General features: G+C 39.6%; 1 protein-coding gene across 7 annotated transcripts in view; it reads left to right on the top strand.

Annotated features, from left to right (window-relative positions):
* RERE (arginine-glutamic acid dipeptide repeats) overlaps positions 1-17,778 on the top strand; it is a 250,039-nt gene that overhangs the window by 85,900 nt on the left and 146,361 nt on the right. For all 7 annotated transcript variants that reach the window (XM_075773600.1, XM_075773599.1, XM_075773595.1 and 4 more), the window contains one exon: positions 11,346-11,416. In XM_075773600.1, coding sequence (XP_075629715.1) covers positions 11,346-11,416 — 71 coding nt within the window. Of the gene's footprint in view, positions 1-11,345; positions 11,417-17,778 lie in introns of those variants that run through there.

The raw sequence follows: 17,778 nt of genomic DNA, 5'->3' as shown, positions 1-17,778 counted from the left end.
TAGGGAGAATATCACATAAGCTTACTTGACAGGAGTGTCTGTATTTGCATCACAGCAGGCTTTGAGGCAACAGACTGCAGTATTTGAAATACAGTTTTCTGTGAAAATCATCCTCACCCAAGTGACACATTTAGTTTCCCCTTTGGAGCATGTGTTTCTGTTCAGGGCTGCACCAACAACTTATAAAATGGGTTACTCTATCCATTTGTCTAATCGGGAAGATGAAATGATGGGCCAATTACTAGGGAAATAGTAATGGCTGTAATTTTTTTTCTAGTTGAGGGCTGCACAAATAAAGCCCATCCATATTTTGATGAGGTATTGTAGTGTGTTGCACTTTAATTATCAAAAGGATAGCTAAGGGAGAGAAGTTAAGCACCCATTTGGTGTTTGTGGTGGGCTTGGGAATGTAAGTGTTTTCTTTTCCAAATCCTCTTGGTGTGCTTGTTTTGCCTGCTAGAGCACGGAGTTATAATTACGCATGGTTCAATAGAAGAACTTCTTTAACACAAAGCTGTGTAAAGATGCCAGTTTTCACATTAAGTACAGCTTCATAGGCCAACTGTACACTGTTCATTTCTTCTAATGTTGCTATCGACTCATTACCAAAACTTGGGAAAAGCAGGTGAATGGAAGGCATATGAGAAGAAAGATTCTGCATCTTGAGTGAATCAGAGTCTTCTTCCCTTAATCTCTTCAGGATTTTGGCGTATTGGCCAATTGCGCGCACTACTCAAAGATATTGTGGAGATTGTTCAGTTGATATCATGTAGACCGTAACAACTTCTTCTGTTGGTTTCTTAAGGCTCATTATTATTGTTTGCATTTAAGGTATCGGAGAAATTATCTGTAGCCATTGTTCGAGAGCATTGTAATTTGCACATTAAGGGGTTTTTAATAGAAAAAAAAATTAAAGATATCTAAAAAAAGTGAGGTAATGTAGTGATGTGGTACACTTGTGGTGCTGCTTGTCTTTGTGTCTTCCACAGTACTTGAGAAACGAGTGTGTATGAAGAGCTATTGAAATGCATCCAGCTCAGGTTTGAGACAGGTGGCTAAGTAGGCATTTGTAAAATAACAGTGAGAAGCATTTGGAGCAAATGTCGCACCTCTAGCAAAAGTGTGCTGTGACCTTAAAAGATCAGAAAAGACTGTATTAAATGACATGCGTGCAGTAAAGCTTATCTGTTGCTAAAGGAGTTCTTAGACTAACTGGTTATTTAATTTTTTTTAGTGGCCTATACTCTTATTCCCCTCCTCCCTTTTCATGTATTTAACGGAAAAACTATTCAAAGACAGGAGGGATACCCTAGCTTGGGTTAGTGGCTGAGCATCTACAATGTCTTTTTTTTCACTGTGGTATTTTTGGGTAACACTACTTTCTGTAAGAAAACGTTTGGTTTGTATCAAAATCGTTAGCAAAGTATGTGTGGATGCACTTTGCAAGAAGGACTGTATAGTGTTGTAGACATGCATGAAAAGTGCAGAAAAATAATTGGTGTGGGGAATCGTGTAGCTGGGTGCCTGAACTGCAGAACAGTTGCTTTTATAGAATTGGGAACTGCAGACTACAATTAGCTGTCATTAATTTTGTTGAATAGAAATATGTTCCATTTATTGTACAATCAGGAGCCAGGCTTGAATGAGTTTAAATAGATGAAATCTAAATTATTCTGACAGTCCATTAAACAGCAGCAAAACCCCTTAAAGAAAATGGTTTCGCTATGATACCAGTTTATAATAAAATCATTTGCCAAATAAGAACTATAGTCCGGGCATCGGGAATACTCCTGCGAGTTTCAAATGAACACAGTAAATTGGTTGAACCATTTATTGCAGAACAGGGCTCTAGCACATTGTTTTCTGACAAGGAGCCAGCAGTGTTGCTTGAAATGTGCTCAGCAGGAAGTGACACTAAAAGATCAGACTAGCAATTTGTTTGTTGTCAGCCATATGGGGGGAAGAGGCAACTGTATAGCTCCCTACCTGTCAGTAGTAATATTTTTCTGGTTAAAACCATGTGTTTGTCATTCCCAACGCATTCCTCTCTGTGTTTCTAGGTTTGTTACTAAACCATCATGCCAAATGTATTGCTGTAGTTAGAGATCTGTTTCCATTATTGACCTTTGTTTTCAAGGGTTTGGTAATTTTCCTGTATTTAGAACACAGGAAAATTCAGATTTTACCACTTAGAATTCATTGAATGTTGCAAGTATTTTTTTTCTTCTGATCCTTTAGAAGGTACTACTTGGTTATTGATGATCTGTAACTGCTAATATCGTGCTCCTAATTGTGTGTAACTGTTCTGGGTGGTGGTGGTAGAGGATTGTGGCGTTTAAGTACCTGAGATATCGAAACAGCCCTGCTGTTTGGGGTTACCACTTGTTTTTGCTTGGGCAGAGGTATTTCTGGAGAACAGTTCAGAATTGCCTGATCATGCCTCTTCACTGGTTGGCAGGGGGCACTAGGACAACTAAGCCTTTTAATTTTAGACACAAGGATGGAGGGATGTAAATATCTTTTAATTCTGGGATGTAAATAGCCTTTATTTGCCTATCCCACAACTTGTATTCAGGATATATATATACACGCGCACATGCATACATGAGAGTGTCTCCCTCTTCTCGAGTCCTTCTATCTATCTATCTATCTATCTATCTCTGTGTTGTTTAACCCCAGCCAGCAGCTAAGCACCCCACAGCTGCTCGCTTGCTACCCCCCAGCAGGGTAGAGGAGAGAATCGGAACAGTAAAAGTGAGAAAACTCGTGGGTTGAGGTAAAGACAGTTTAATAGGTAAAGCAAAAGCCACGCAAGCAAAGCAAATCAAGGAATTAATTCCCCGCTTCCCATCACAGGCAGGCGTTCAGCCATCTCCCGGAAAGCAGGGCTCCATCATGCATAATGGTCACTTGGGAACGCAAATGCCATCACTCCAAATGTCCTCCCCCTTCCTCCTTCTCCCGCCAGCTTTATATGCTGAGCGTGATGTCATATGGTATGGAATATCCCTTTGGTCATTGGGGTCAGCTGTCCCAGCCGTGTCTCCTTCCAACTTCTTGTGCGCCCCCAGCCTACTCGCTGGTGGGGTGGGGTGAGGAGCAGGAAAGCCCTTGAGGCTGTGTAAGCACTGCTCAGCAATAACAAAAACAGCCCTGTGTTATCAACACTGTTTTCAGCCCAGATCCAAATCATAGCCCTACACCAACTGCTGTGAAGAAAGTTAACTCTATCCCAGCCAAAATAAGCACAGTATGACTATAAAGTCTATACATAAAATTCTCTGTCTCCCAAAGAATTTGGGTCCATCTTGATAAATAGTTGGATTTCTTAATTTTTTTTTTTAAATCCAGAGTGGTTCTGATGAAACAAACACGTTTCACAGGGCTCGCCTAGACACTGTTTCTTTTACAGTTTCTCACGTTCATCGTACGAATTTCTGCTGTGGTGCAACTGAAACTGTGTTCTTCATGAGAGCGTTGGGATGAGTGCTGTCTATCTCCTTATTAAGTTAAAGTGGCAGGTGTGGACCAGGAGTGTATATGTATGCCGCAGGGATAAGCGTACCTGAAGCATGGTTTTTAGCTCACTGATCGAATGGTTGAATATGTGTTCCTACTGATTACGTGAGCCTGATGTTTCATCTGGTTGGTTGTGCCAATGTAGGAGTTGATGCATGAGCTATTCAAACTTGTTTTCCAACGAGCTCTCCCAAGTTGTACCTAAATTGTTAGGAGTGGTTTTTTATACATCTGGCATATCGTTTCAGAACATTGAACTCTAACAGAACATCTGAAGGAAAGCAAAATGAGGTGAAAGAATGTGTAATCCAGTAAGATACTGGGAAACGTGTCTACATGAGAACTCTGGTTGCTTACAGCTATGCTGTGAAGTCTGAGCTTGAGACTGTTCAGATAGGAAGGTGATGGGGGGAGGTTTGTAGATAATTCCTTGCCAATAGCTTTCAAGGAATATCTTTCTTGTGGAAGTGTGGTACTGTGCAGAGAGCTTAAGGCTTTGTTTCTTGGATGATGCAAGCATTGTCTCATTAGCTAAAGCATAAAAGGATTCTAATTGTGAAGATGGTTGCACGTAAACTGCAGCATTTAAGCTGATAAAGGTTCATGTGTTCAGCAAAGTGAGGTGGTTGGATTTTTTTTCCAGAAGATCTTTAAGTCCATGTATTGAAGCTCTAATTTTAAAAGCAGCTTTTAGTGTGGGAATATTAATGTAACCCTTCAGAACTAGGGCACATCTGGTGAATATCACAAGCCCAAAGGCATAATGACTCTGTACCATGTGTCGTAGAAATACTTCATCTCCAGTGGGACATTTTACACGAAATAGGAAAGTAAGCAAATGCACTCATGTTTGCAGACTGGCAGTGAATCCCACTAGCTGTGCAGGGAACTTCAAGATTTCTTTATTCTATTTTGCCATTGTAGTGGCAAAGTTTATGGAAAGCCCTTTTTTCTTTTTTTCCTCTTTTTTTTTTTTTTTTTCTGTTGGAGAGCTTGCTGATTTGTCACCAGTAGACTCTGTGGTGTAACAGATCAGATGGTTAACTTGTCTGAGGTGGCCCTTGGAAGTTGACGCGTGGATGTTATCTTGCTGTGGAGAAGGCCAGGGTGTGAATTCATAGCACAGCCGCTTCCTGTGTGGTTACTTGCTTCATGCTTGCTCTTATTTACTAATAAATGCAGGATGATGTGAGGATGGCTGTCTTTCAGTAAAAGCAATTAACTTATACTTTGGTAAGTGTGTAAGGATGTTCAGAGCAACAATTTTTGCTAGTTATACTTCATCCTATAGCTTACTTTACAGTAATTTCTTTGGTTTGCTGATTTTTTCACTGAGTCAATATAGATAATCAGGCATCTCCTTTCATTTTCTATTAGTGGTATGATTCTGTAAAGGGGGTCACAAGCCTTGCCTAACAAAACACATCCTTAAGTTCAATTTACAAGGGATCTTTGCAGATGACAGAGCAGCCAACATGGAATGTGGTTGTTGATGCAACCATAATAAGGACTAGAAAAGAAAAAATGACTGGGAAGGGATGGAGACGTGAAGGGTTTGGAGGTGGACAGAATAGAAGCTAAGAAAAATAATTTAAGGTTATCAGTACCTTGCAAGTTTAAAAAAAGGGAACGGGGAGAAGGTAAGTGAAAGAATAAGGGTGATGCAGTATGCATAGTGGGATTAATTTGTGAATGTTTAAGCCACGGCCTCTTGTGAGACTGGGTTTTAGTCAAATAGTGCTTGGAGAAAGATTGTCATAGAAGAGTGAAGAGCAAGTGCTGCCAGTGTAGTGGTGTTTGTATTTGTTGGCCTTCTGAATTGTGTTTCGTTTTGTAGGGAACTTACCTTGTCAGGGTTTCTGTGCAAACGTGTATTGCCCTCAAGCTGCCAAATGTCGGTAGCTGCAACCAAGCCCGCTCTCTGACATAGTACTCTTAGAGAGGGCAAACTAGTGACTTATGCAGCTTGGATGAGTAGATGTCAAGTGCTGTGGCTTAATTACAATTATGGGCCACTCAGTCCATAATTCCATGTAGTGAGATGAGTAACATTTTGAGTATGGGGTAGTATTTCTTTGAAAATCGGGGGGCTAGGAATTGCATATCACCATAGAGCAACTTCAGTGGAGATGACACTGAGCCCTTCAATTGATGACATGTTTAAATTAGGAAATTTAGTGTCAGGTTTTTTTTTTTGTTGGACTTTGAGTGGAAAGGGTTGAATGTTAAGGTTGATAGGAATGAATATTAATATTGCAGGAGCAAATAGATATCTGAAACATACCTCTGTTGCGAGTTCCTTTCTAGAATAATGGATGTTGAAATAACTGACCAGAATTTCTTTCAAGTGTCTGAAGGGAGAGTGCATATGGGTTCATTGTATTTTAGGCAGACAAACAGCCTCAGGCTTCAGACTTCCATTTAGTGTGAAGAGAGTACATGTCACTCAATTTATATAAACCTGCTGATCAGTAAAAGAATTCAGAAGCAAGTAAACTTGTCTGTGTGAGGAGCATCTTTATTTTGTGAGTTTGAATTTTTTACCTGTTTCCCTATGACAAATGGGTGATCTTTGGTAGTGGTCACAAAATGGCAATAGATGCTTGGGCACAAAGCAGCCTGAGCAATAGTGGTGAGAATTGACTGAAGCTGGCAAAGTCTATGCAGAAGTTCTCTGCAGCCATATAGAGCTAAAAATGTTCCAGAAATTATAAGATCAGTGGAAAAAGGGGTGCAATAGCACATTCCGATGTGCTAAGGATAAGGAGGGGCTATTCTGTATTTTTCATAGGCATAAGTCTTATCTACGCAGGTTTGTTGCATTAGAAAAATGACACACAAGTATTTTTTTTTTTTGCTTGGGTCCACATCAGAGCTGTTCTTCAAAATAATATATTTGCGTTTTGGATTTCTGGTAAATGAAAGTAATTGCTCTTTATGGTGAGTTTTGAGTAGCTAATGTGAACACATCCATAAAGGTTCTCCTTCTGGCATTTTTCCAGTTTCTAGCATTCATGCACCTGGATTAACTTGTTTTCTTATCTGTATGGCCTCTATTGCTTTGGAGACATCTTAACTGCATGTCACCTTTGTTTTAAATCTTGTCAGGCAGCCAGCAGTGCCTGCCTTAAATGCAATGTACTAGTGAGTCAACATGTTTGCTTTATCCACAGTAGATGCCAGGTTCTTGCTTTTGTGTCAGCCATTTCAGAGCGATGCTTAGGTGTTTATTCTGTGTGCTGTCTGATAGATCTCTGAAAATGAGGCTTGTGAAAGTGAGATATTAAGAAAAAAATCTTGGAAGTTGTGGTGTTTCCTGTATCTGAAATCTTGTAGCTTTTTATACGTATTCCCCAGTGAATCCTGAAAAACTTAATGCAAATGAGCGGTGGAACGTCATGTAAATGGTCGAATCGCCTGGGATACTGCGCGGTTGGTTTGAGCGAGTAGAGGGCTGTCTGAATGGAATGGTTAGCCAAGGAAGTCTGGGATAACAAAATGGTGCGGGAATACTTTGATAGGGTTAAATTGCTATAACTTCTGAATAAACTGGATTAAATCATACTCTGTCAATGCAAGGAGGTGAAAAGGTCGCGTTTGGTGCGAGATAGATCAGATCCTTACCTCCCTGGCTTAATAGTTTCTGTGGGATTTTCAGGATTTTGGAGGAAAAGTGCTATATAAGTGTGAATTACAAGTCAAATAGATTACTGTTCTTCTGGTGTTGATGGTTGATTACATATATACTATTTCAAGCTTTTAAAATGTACATACGCATGCTGTTGCAACAGCTGCTGCTATCCTAGCTAGGAGATACACAATTTGAAATCGGTCGTTTGGAGAAGGCAAGTCGTACTTGAAACGAATAGACATAATTCTTCTTGATTCTACAGAGATATTGGAAATTGTTATATAAAACTGTTTATCATTATTTGCTTACTAAAAAAGAAAAAAACAAGATTTTGGTGCATCTTACATCCATGAAACTTCTGTTTCTCTTGAGACTCCTAGTGCAAGGCATTTGGTTTGTCACTTTGCAGATGGTGAAAGTACATAGCAGAAAACTTCAACCTGATACTACTTAGATAGCTGTGTAGCCTTGCTATTTAGCAGTTTTCCTGTTGTGCCATCATCATTATGACAAATCACTTTATTTAGTAAGTACTTGGTTAGCACTAGCATTTTGGAAAGACTGTACTCCTGACCATGTCTCCTCCTTTGCTCTAATGCTAGAGTGGTATTAAAGAATGAAAATAAATCCAATATGTGAGTCAACTCTTCTCACCCTTTCCTTTTACTTTGCTTTAAAATTTAAAATTCTTTGCTCTAAACCTTTACTTAATGCTTATAGCATAAAACACCTGCCTTTCTAGTGTTGATTGTTTCATTCCTTAGTTGATTCCATTATCCTTCTTCTCTTTATTATTATCTCTCAATTTAGTTAGGGTTAAGTTTACATCAGGTGGACACCGTAAAGAGATGCCAGCTGTATTGAAGCGGAATTCTTAATTTTGTTGACATTTTTGTGCTAAAAAGAGCTGTGCAGAAGTTCTCAAAAGAAGCTAGGACTCATACGGAGCTGTAACGGACAGCAAGCATAGGGAAGGTCAGTAAGTGGTGCTTCTCATGAAAAAAAGACTTGAAATTTGTGGCCTGAGAAGTAATGAATTCATTTCAGTGCTATTTTTGTGGATGCTTTTGTAATGAATGATAAAAACTTATTACAGTAACAGAAATTCTCAAGGATTTCAGTTAAATTTGCGTAAGTGTTAATAGGAAAATAAATCAGGAGAACTGTTTGGTTTCAAACTTGCATGCAAAGTTCAGGTTCTGAACACTGGAGCTGTGAGTTGTTACATTTGTGTGTCTTCTAGTGGGAATGTGGACACAACTCCTGTAACTAACATTGCTTCTCTATACTTGGAGAGGAGCTTCACTGGTGCTAATAAAATTATGATTGCAGATTAATCCAGATTATTATCCTGTGTCTCTGGCTCTTAGTGTAAAATAAGCAATAGATTGTCAACTTAAAGAAATCTGTTTCATCAAGCTCATTTGACTTTATCAAATGCTGTGGCAAAGTGATTAACAGTGCAGTTTGTGATGGGTGGAGAACGGTGTGGTAAAGCAGCCTGTTTTACAAATAGTGTTGCAGGTAGAAATGTGACGCTTGGATTTACAGGCTTTACTTCAGATGGTTACTATAGTTATGTGATAAACCTGCAGGAAGTGACTCCTTGTGTTTTACAAGGCATAAGCATTTGAGAGGACGCAGATGCTCTCTGTTAAAGTCTACATTCCAGACCGCCCGTTGTGCACTGTTGCTGTCACTTAGTCCGCAGTTCATACTTTTCTGCATGTGGTTGAGATGCTCCTGAGTAGGCGATGTGTTCTGTGAATTGTGCTCCATGGGTTTAGTTTTTTACTTCAAGGAATTATCTAATCTATTCACAACTAGGTAGTATTTGTGCTAAATGGATTTTGCTCCGAAGAGGAGGGTCTAAGTAACCTTTTCCTAGTTCTGTTTTAAAAAGCCCCTGATACTTGAGTTCTTGCAGCAAAGTTTTGGTGACAATTGAAGTGATTGCTTTTAGCTGTTTGCTAGCTTTCATATTCCCTGGGGATGTAGACCACAGCGGTGCTTGTCATTTAAAGGGTTTCTTCAGAAGACCACTTCTGCAAAAGTCAAGGTGACCTGCCTGACTTTGATGCTTCATGGAATCACAGGATGGTTTGGGTTGGAAGGCACCTTAAAGCCCATCTAGTTCCAATCCCCTGCCATGGGCAGAGACACCCTCCACTAGCCCAGGTTGCCCAAAGCCCCATCCAACCTGGCCTTGACCACTGCCAGGGAGCCAGGGGCAGCCATAGCTTCTCTGGGCACCCTGTGCCAGGGCCTCAGCACCCTCACAGGGAAGGATTTCTGCCTCACATCCCATCTCCATCTCCCCTCCTGCAGCTTCAGGCCATTCCCCCTTGTCCTGTCACTCCCTGCCCTTGTCACCAGTCCCCCTCCAGCTTTCTTGTAGCCCCTTCAGGGACTGGAAGGCTGCTATAAGGTCTCCCTGGACCCTTCTCTTCTCCAGGCTGAGGAACCCCAACTCTCTCAGCCTGTCTCCATAGCAGAGGTGCTCCAGCCCTCTGAGCATCTTTGTGGCCTCCTCTGGACTTGCTCCAACAGGTCCATGTCCTTCTTGTGTTGGGAACCCCCGAGCTGGATGTAGTACTGCGTGCGGGGTGTCACGAGAGCAGAATGGAGGGGGAGAATCCTCTCCCTCAATCTGCTGGTCATGCTGCTTTTGCTGCAGCCCAGGATATGGTAATGTAGTGTTGCCGGCTATGACTGTGCTTGTAACCAAAAGCAGCAAGTCCAGACCTGTGTGATTGCAACAAGCAGTGCAGAACGTGGGGAAAGATGCTAACTGCATTTAAAGCTCGGTTTGCCAGCAAAGTTGCTTTGATCTCAGCACAACATCAGTTATCTGAGTGAGGATGTGTACTGTACTCCTCTGTCTCTTATTAGAACAGGATATTGTACTGCTGCCACGTTGAAAATCAGATGCACAGCCATGTAATTCTGGCATATATTGTTGAAGTGCTGTAGATTTGAAATGCCTGGCCTTTTTCCAGCTTGGTTGATAGAGCTACTAAGATTTTTCTGCACTTTTGATAGTCGTAAGGTATTCCTGCTAAATGGCTGCTAAGTTTCTTTTTTTTAATCTTTGAGTTAATTCTCAATGGTGAGAGAATTCTTGAGTACAGGTTGGGTTTCAAATGATGAATGAAGGGGTTTTTCTTTCAGGAGGAGGATGTTTTATTGCTATAAACAATGATAATGCATCCTTAGGAACGCTCTTGGTGGAGCATAAGAACTAGAAAATGTTCGTCTTGAGCAACTTTTAGATTTTACGAGACGTGAAGCAGGGTATTAGTTGTGTTTTGAAACATATCTTATAAAACTCTAAGACTTTGGAATTTTTCTCTAGAAATATAAATAGATCTGTGGAGAATCATTCATGGAATAGCTTGTGTTCTTTGTGTCTTCTGTCTTTTGAATAGCAGTTACCTATCTGAATATAAAAGGAGAACACAATGACAGTCCTTTAAATATTTGGCTTTGAGAGTAGCATCTTTGCTTTCTAGCAAGCTGTGTGTGAATTTTCTGATTTCTAAGGTCATTATCATTAATCAGGCACTTCTTTCCCATCCTTGCTGTAACTTTATTCTGAGGCACTGCTTTTGTTGTGGGTATTGCCAAGTCTGTTTAATACAACAGACTTTATTTTACAGCAACCTTGTAGAGTCCAGTTGTCAAAAGCAAACAAAAATAATTACTCACTTTCTGTCATGTCAAATGTAATTTAAGAAAGCCCAGTCCTTCCCTGAGGTAAATTAGTTTGCTTTTCATCTATGATGGTTGCCTTGGTTTTCTTCACAATTAGAAGAGAGAAAATATGTTGGTGCTAGGTTCTTAATAGCAAGCTAACCACAAAAGATCTGATTAATTTCCTGTCTTATTTTGATCTGGTTCATAGGTTGTGACCTGGTCATTTTTATTAGCTAAATTGTGAATGGTCTTATATGGCTTCCTTTTGTTGTTTTAGCAAAATGTCTATTCAAATCAAAGTTAATTTTTATGCAGTTAATTCCCTTATCGTAAAGCATCTAGTTTCTATTTTTAGGTCACACTCAAAATAATTACATGTTATGCAAATGAAATGGTGGATCTTTGTAAGCTTAAGCTGTTTTTTAATTTACCCTGTTTTTATGTTCTTGGAGGTACAAAAGTTAATTTCCATTATTTTAAAATCTTGTTTTTTTTAAAGATTGCGTATATATTGAAAGTCGCCGGCCGAACACCCCGTATTTCATCTGCAGCATTCAAGACTTCAAACTGGTAAGGAAAATTTTCTCATCTCCTCCTCCTTTTCCCTGCCCCATTCTCCAGTGAGGTGGCAATATTTCTTAGTCTGTATCTCTTCCTGTCGCTCCTTGCTCCTTCTGAGTAAATCTTTAGCTTCTGAAATAGTAGCCGTGTTGTTATTAAGACAGCGATCTGTCTTTGGTATAGACTTAGTTAACTGGGCTGTAGAGTTCCAGTTGAGGTCTAGGTCTACATCATTATACGGTTTTGTAATCCACAGAAATACTAACTTTGAGTTGAGTGGTTTTGGGACATTGTGGCTCAGTAAAGTTAAGGTTTTCCTGGGAAGTTAAATTTGGCTGTGCCTCTACCTCTAGCTTTATATAGCACAGCGGTGTAAATGGAAGCATGTGGGCTGGCTTGTGGTAGCCTGTGTATTTCAGCTGGTCGGTGGACTGACAGCTGATGATGACAAGTCTATATCTATTTGGAAAAATGTAAAATAACATTTAAGAATGCTTTGGCACTTTATTTAAAAATGACATGTCAGGGACTTGTGCAAGAACAAATTAGTTGGAGTTGTGGTTTGCCCCTTTTTATCTGAGTTTGTACACTTAAAAGGTTAAACGTGTTCCTTCCCAGTGTGCTGTAGCTGCACAGAAACCCACTTGCCGCTTATGTGGTGCAGAGCAGGAAGCTGTTGCCTGTTTGACGTAAGGGCCACCTATGCTTGTTCTGGACTTTGCAGTGCTTTGGGTAGTGTAAGCAGGATATTTGGAAAGGGTCTTGTTACTGCTGATCATCTTGCTTTTGTTGGTTTATGGAAGTTCTGAATGTGTAATTAACTGTCCTTATCAATGTATAGTCTAGAGACATAGATCACCCACTGTCTTTTGCTGTCAGAATATATCTTCTTTTTCCAAGCTTTCTTACTCAAATCTTCCATGTTACTCCTTACAAGTTTATTTTGTGAGACCACAGTGAAGGAGAACGTGTAAACTTTCATCAGTATTGATGTCCATGGTAGTGCTTGGCACTTGTGAGTGTGTGCGCTCTCTCTCCCTGACCTTTTTTACTTTTTCTTCTTTTTTTTTTTTTTTTTAAGGGACTTACTGGATAGGTAGTTAACAGGTTCTAGCAGCAGGTTAAGCCACAGTTGTACTACTCTTGCACATTGGTAGGTGCTTTTGTGTCTGACTGGAATTACAATGGGATAGTTGCCATTCTGGGCAATAAGTTCCTGCTGAGTTGCATTAATTGCTCAGGACACTAATGACAAAAGCTGAAGCTTCCGTTGTCAGCGTTGGTCTTGTACAACACATTAAAGCTATTTGCAAAACTATGTGGGAAGTATATTGCAGTATGTTTTAGTACCTTTAAAATTGTGCAAAAGGATACGACAACAACGTGCAAAGACGTGACGTGACGTGACGTCAGGGTTGCTGGCAATTTTGCCTATTTTTTTCACGTGGAAATAGTATCATTGGTTTATGTTTAATTTTGCCTGCTTTGAGTTTTTTCATTTCTGTTAGATTTTTTTCCCCCCTTACTGACATCGTGCATAAAAGGAACTTGTAAAAATGACAAAACCAAAAAAATCCTCAATGCAGTTTATGCTAGCAAAAATGAATCTTCAGTGTGTTTGTCACTGATTTTTACTGTTGGAGGAAAGGAAATATATACAGTGGAAAGGACATTTGATTTCTTTTCTAGTGCAAGATACCAACAGGAAAACAGTCTTGTTTTGCCTTTAGCTAAATATTTCAAGTGAAGCAGGGAAGTTAAAGTCAACAGCTTTGAAATGTCGCCTACTAAATTAATTACATTATCATGTTGGTTGTCGTAAACTAAAAGTTTTTGGCTGAGTGTATGAGTCTTACTCTATATTTCATGTTGTTCCAGGTGCAGTTCAGGCATAGGAGTTGATGGTGATGGGGTTTTTTACTGATAAAAACAAGGAATGTAAGCTTGCATTTAAAAAAAAAAGTTAAAAATGACAAAGCAAATGCTGTCTGATATACACATGTGCTATCTTGCAGGGTAAAAGGTACTGAGGGTCATTGTGGGGATCAGGCTAGAGTACCGTTCAGTTTCATTCCTGAAGTAAATTGAAGTTTAACTTGCTTTTTCCAGTAAGATCTTGTATCATAATTAGATAGAAAATTATGTTTATTGCGGAACTAGAAACTGGTTCTATGAAGTTTGGCAGTTTTTTCTAGTTTAGTGTTCAAGCTTCTTTCATTTGACAGGCAGACAGCAGGAGGCAAAGAAGGTAGAAGCAAATACTGACCTGTAGAGTGGTGTATTCCCTATAAATGGGCTTACTCCCTCTCCTTTTTCTCAAGTTTATTAGAAACAGCATCTTTGTGGTTAGAACTGTTTTGCCTGCTTCACTTTCACAAATACCAGTGTGGAAAATGGGGTGAGATTACTTATAACTTGATGAAGTCATACTACTCCAGAAGTAGATATGACAGACAACTTCAGAGCAGCTTTGTATTCTAGTGTCTAGAACTTTTGACTTGGAGAAACCAGTAATTGTTTTCTTATGTATGCTCTTTGCAGTTCCAGCAATTATGGCAGGTAAAATGGTATCTACTTTGTTGCATTAGCTTATACTTCCATCACAAGTTTCTCTTGACATTGAGATCAGTCAGTTCTTCTAGAGGAACAGCTCTTTTACTTTCCTGATGAACAATTGCACTTGACCAATGGCTGTAAAATCTTCATGATGAAGCTTTACTTACTGCTAATTTCTTTGTAATCTGTCTCAGTTGCCACCCAGTGTTTTGTTGCTGTGTTGCTTCACATGAAGCAGAGCTGTGATGCTGCGGGGATTGGTCATTCTCTTTGAGTTGTGTTAGTTCTTGCATTAGGACAAGCTGAGGTTGGGAGGAAGGGTGGCAGATTTGGTTCCCAAGCATGGGGGTGACTGGAGGAGCATAGCTAGCTTTCTAGGTGTCCCTCCTGAGTTGAAAAATCAAATGGTGCATTAAGGCTGGCCACGCGGGAAGAAGTTAAGTGATTTATTCGATCCAGCTTAACTATGTTAGAAACTGTCATGGGTAACACTTATCCTCTTTGGCTTTACCATTGCTGTGGTACTGGATTCCTTCAAGCTTTCTGGGATTCATGTAAATAACTTTGGAATTGAGAAGTAAAATATGATTGATGTGTTGTGTCTGAGGGAAACTGTCAACAATAGTAATAGCACTTTAAGTAATTGTCGTGTCCTTTCTGGTCTGCTATTGCTTCAGTACTTCCACAACACAGGTTTCACTGTAAGTTTAATAATGTCTTTCAAAATCACTTCCAGTAATGTGTTGATAGTCTCATATGGTCTTGGGGAGAGAGCTAAGTAACACCAGCACCAGAGGCACCATAGGAGTACTGCTCTGCTGTGCCAACTTCTTGGCATGCTTTTAATAAACACACTGACTATTCCTGAGAAACTGCTTTGGAAACGCACTGATTTGAAACCTGTGGGAGCCTCCTGGAACACTGCTAGGGAATAAAGATGATGACAGAAGGGACTTCACCTGTTCCTCTGTTGCTTGTCCTTTTCTACTCTGTAGTGTGCTGGTCAGGAGTCTGGAAAACCACCTCTAGTTCAAACTTGCTATTTAGCATCTGCTTGGTGTAATGTGCTTCAGACTTTGAGAAGGAAAGTGCCTGCTCAATTCCTGGTTGAACCTCATAGCTTTTGTTATGCTTAATTCTCTATGATACTTAGAGGGAATTGTGTTAATCTAACGATTCCTGCCTGGCCCCTATCTCCGACGTATGTGGTTCTGGTAGGGTTTTGTTTGGTGGGGGTTTTTTTGTTTGTTTTTGGTGGATTTTTTCTTTAAGTTTTGGTACACAAGGGTGTACAGTAAAGTTTGGAGATGATGGAGCAAACTCAGACTTAAATATGAATGCTTATCAACTTTCCTTTCTGCCATAACTGTCTGTGATTACAAGGGTAACTGCCATTTGTTGGGGAGCTATAACAAGTTTCACTTTCTCACTAATGATATATGTGTAGAATATTCTTAGTGAGAAAGCAACCAGGCATATTCTTTCCTTTGTTTAAAAGCTATTTATGGCTTAAAAGCACAAAGATTGCAGTGGAGTCCCTTGCGGATTGTGAGCGTATGAACTTCTAATGTCGGATTGGCTTTTAAACAGGTCTGCCGCCTTGTCATTTTGTGTTCAGCTAAACTCGTGGTGTTCGAGCTCCGGTCCTAACGCTTTACTGCTCACTTCTTTTCTGCTTTGAGTTCAGATTTGTCTTATGCTTTTGGAGGCTTAGACCAGGTTTGGGAAATCTTTTGGTCACATTGAGTAATTTCAGCAGGATTGCTTGCAGACGTACGGAACATTCACATCTTCCACTGAAGTCAGTTCGTGAGTACTCAACAGCCAGAAGAACAAACCCAGGAGTTTCCAAGTGTATTGCCTGGTCTGATAATCTCATGCCTAGGTTTGCTTGTCTTTTAAACTTGAGTTGGTACACAAAGGAGGAGGGGATTTTTTTTTTATTGGTGGGGGTATGGTACATGTGAACGGAAGATACTTCTGTAGCTTGTGGCAGCTTAAGTTCCCTGATGTTTTGCTACAACACAGTGTTCTGGTTTTAGAATTACTGCATAGCTGCAACTCATTTTAATGGTGAATTTTTAAGAAATGAGTCAAATTCACTTTGTTGTTCAGAATGTGTGACATGAAAGGTACAGCACGGAAAACCTATTGTATGTCTTTAAGGAAGTTTTTGTTTGTATCTTTTTTTTTTTTCAGTGGAAGATGCCACAGCAAGTACAACTGCATTTGCTATTACTTTTCCTTGCCACAAAATAATAATTGATGTGAAAACCAACTTCTAAATAGATACAACGCCTTTCTGGTGTAGTATTAGTTTTAGAATTTGAGGAAATTCAGTGCTTGTTTAAGACCCAAGCAAAGGGTTGGAAATCAGGAGTGAGGCAACAGTGAGTATTTTAAAGGCACAGTGTCTTGGGTCTCTTCTGTTATTTTCATTTGCCTGAGTTTTGCTTAAAAAAGCAGAGGGATGATATGCAGAAGCTGGGAGTGAATGAAAACTCACTTACACATTTCAGCTGCCGGCCGCATGCTGAGATCTGAGCGGGTTCAAAAACCAGCTGCCTGGTGTAGGAGCCTTTTAGGTTCAAAAATTGGTAAGATTTCAGGATGGATGAGGGAAAGGATAGCAGGGAGAACATGCAGATATTTTTTCTTTCTCTCTTTTTCAACATATTAGAAGTGCAGCGTTGGTCCAATTTCTATTGAATCAGATGCTTCCTTCTACCATTAGAAATGTTCTGGTTTTTAACAGATCGTATTTTTCAGTTTTTGCCTTCTAATCCATTTTGTCCTTCATAATGAAGAGTTTTGCTGCAGTTTCTCTAGTGGCCACTAACAGGGGTTTGCTAAATTAATAGTAAATTTTAGTTAGGGTATTAATTTTGTCAGGCTCTCTCTCTGCATTCATTGTGTTTGCTTAACTCTCTAGAATTGATTACCAGTATCTTATCAGGTACTTTGATAGAGAGGCATAGTGATCTTTCTACTGGCACTTGGTAGTCCTTTGACAACCCATATCGACTGTGTTTGTGCGGTGTTTGGTAGGAATACCATCAATCTTGAGGCATTCAGCAAAATTTAGCATAAAGGTAATGTTGCTGACTGTTCTTTAAAGGCAAAAAAATGCTGCCAAACCCACTGTAGTCTGATCTGAACCAGATCTAGTTGGCAAAGCTTCTTCTGTGCAGAGATCTATTAAATTCCAGAGATGCACAGATCTAATACAGAGCAATAATAGAGCTGCTGGATTAAAAAAAATTACAGGCTTAGGTTTCCAAATGGTATTTGTATGCTAACTTTTTTATTAGTGAAGACATCTGGTATAGTAGACTTCTTAATTTTTAATTTAGCTTTTATTAAGATAACAGTGATTGCAATGTAATTTAAGTTTCTCCCTGGAAATACTCAGGTATATATTTAGTTATGGGTGTTGTCCACTGATGACAACAGAACTCTCAGGTGCTAAGAATGTGTGCATTTTCATTTATAAACCTGAGTTTAACATTATATTTTTTTTTACTAGAAAGCTTGATTTCTGCAACAGTAGATAGTAACCTGGTTAGGTAACTCATTTTTGTTGAAGAGAAACAGCAGGAATCGGTGGAAAAGAATTGAAAGATAGGAATGGAAAATGCTTCCTGTGAATCTTGTCTTGCTTAGAAATGGATTTTTTTTTTTCCCCAGATGCCTACAGAGCCAAGTTGCTTAAATAAAAATTACATGGCACAAGAGCAGACATGTTCTCCAAAGCAAAAAAGATGCGTGGTGCTTAAAGTGAACCGTAGTTTTCCTTGTAACGGAGCAGTGTATTT

The sequence above is a fragment of the Balearica regulorum genome, chromosome 21 (assembly GCF_011004875.1).
Source record: "Balearica regulorum gibbericeps isolate bBalReg1 chromosome 21, bBalReg1.pri, whole genome shotgun sequence".
Taxonomy (NCBI): domain Eukaryota; kingdom Metazoa; phylum Chordata; class Aves; order Gruiformes; family Gruidae; genus Balearica; species Balearica regulorum.
The sequence above is the reverse complement of the archived record's forward strand: the minus strand, read 5'-3'. Positions and strand labels throughout refer to the sequence as shown.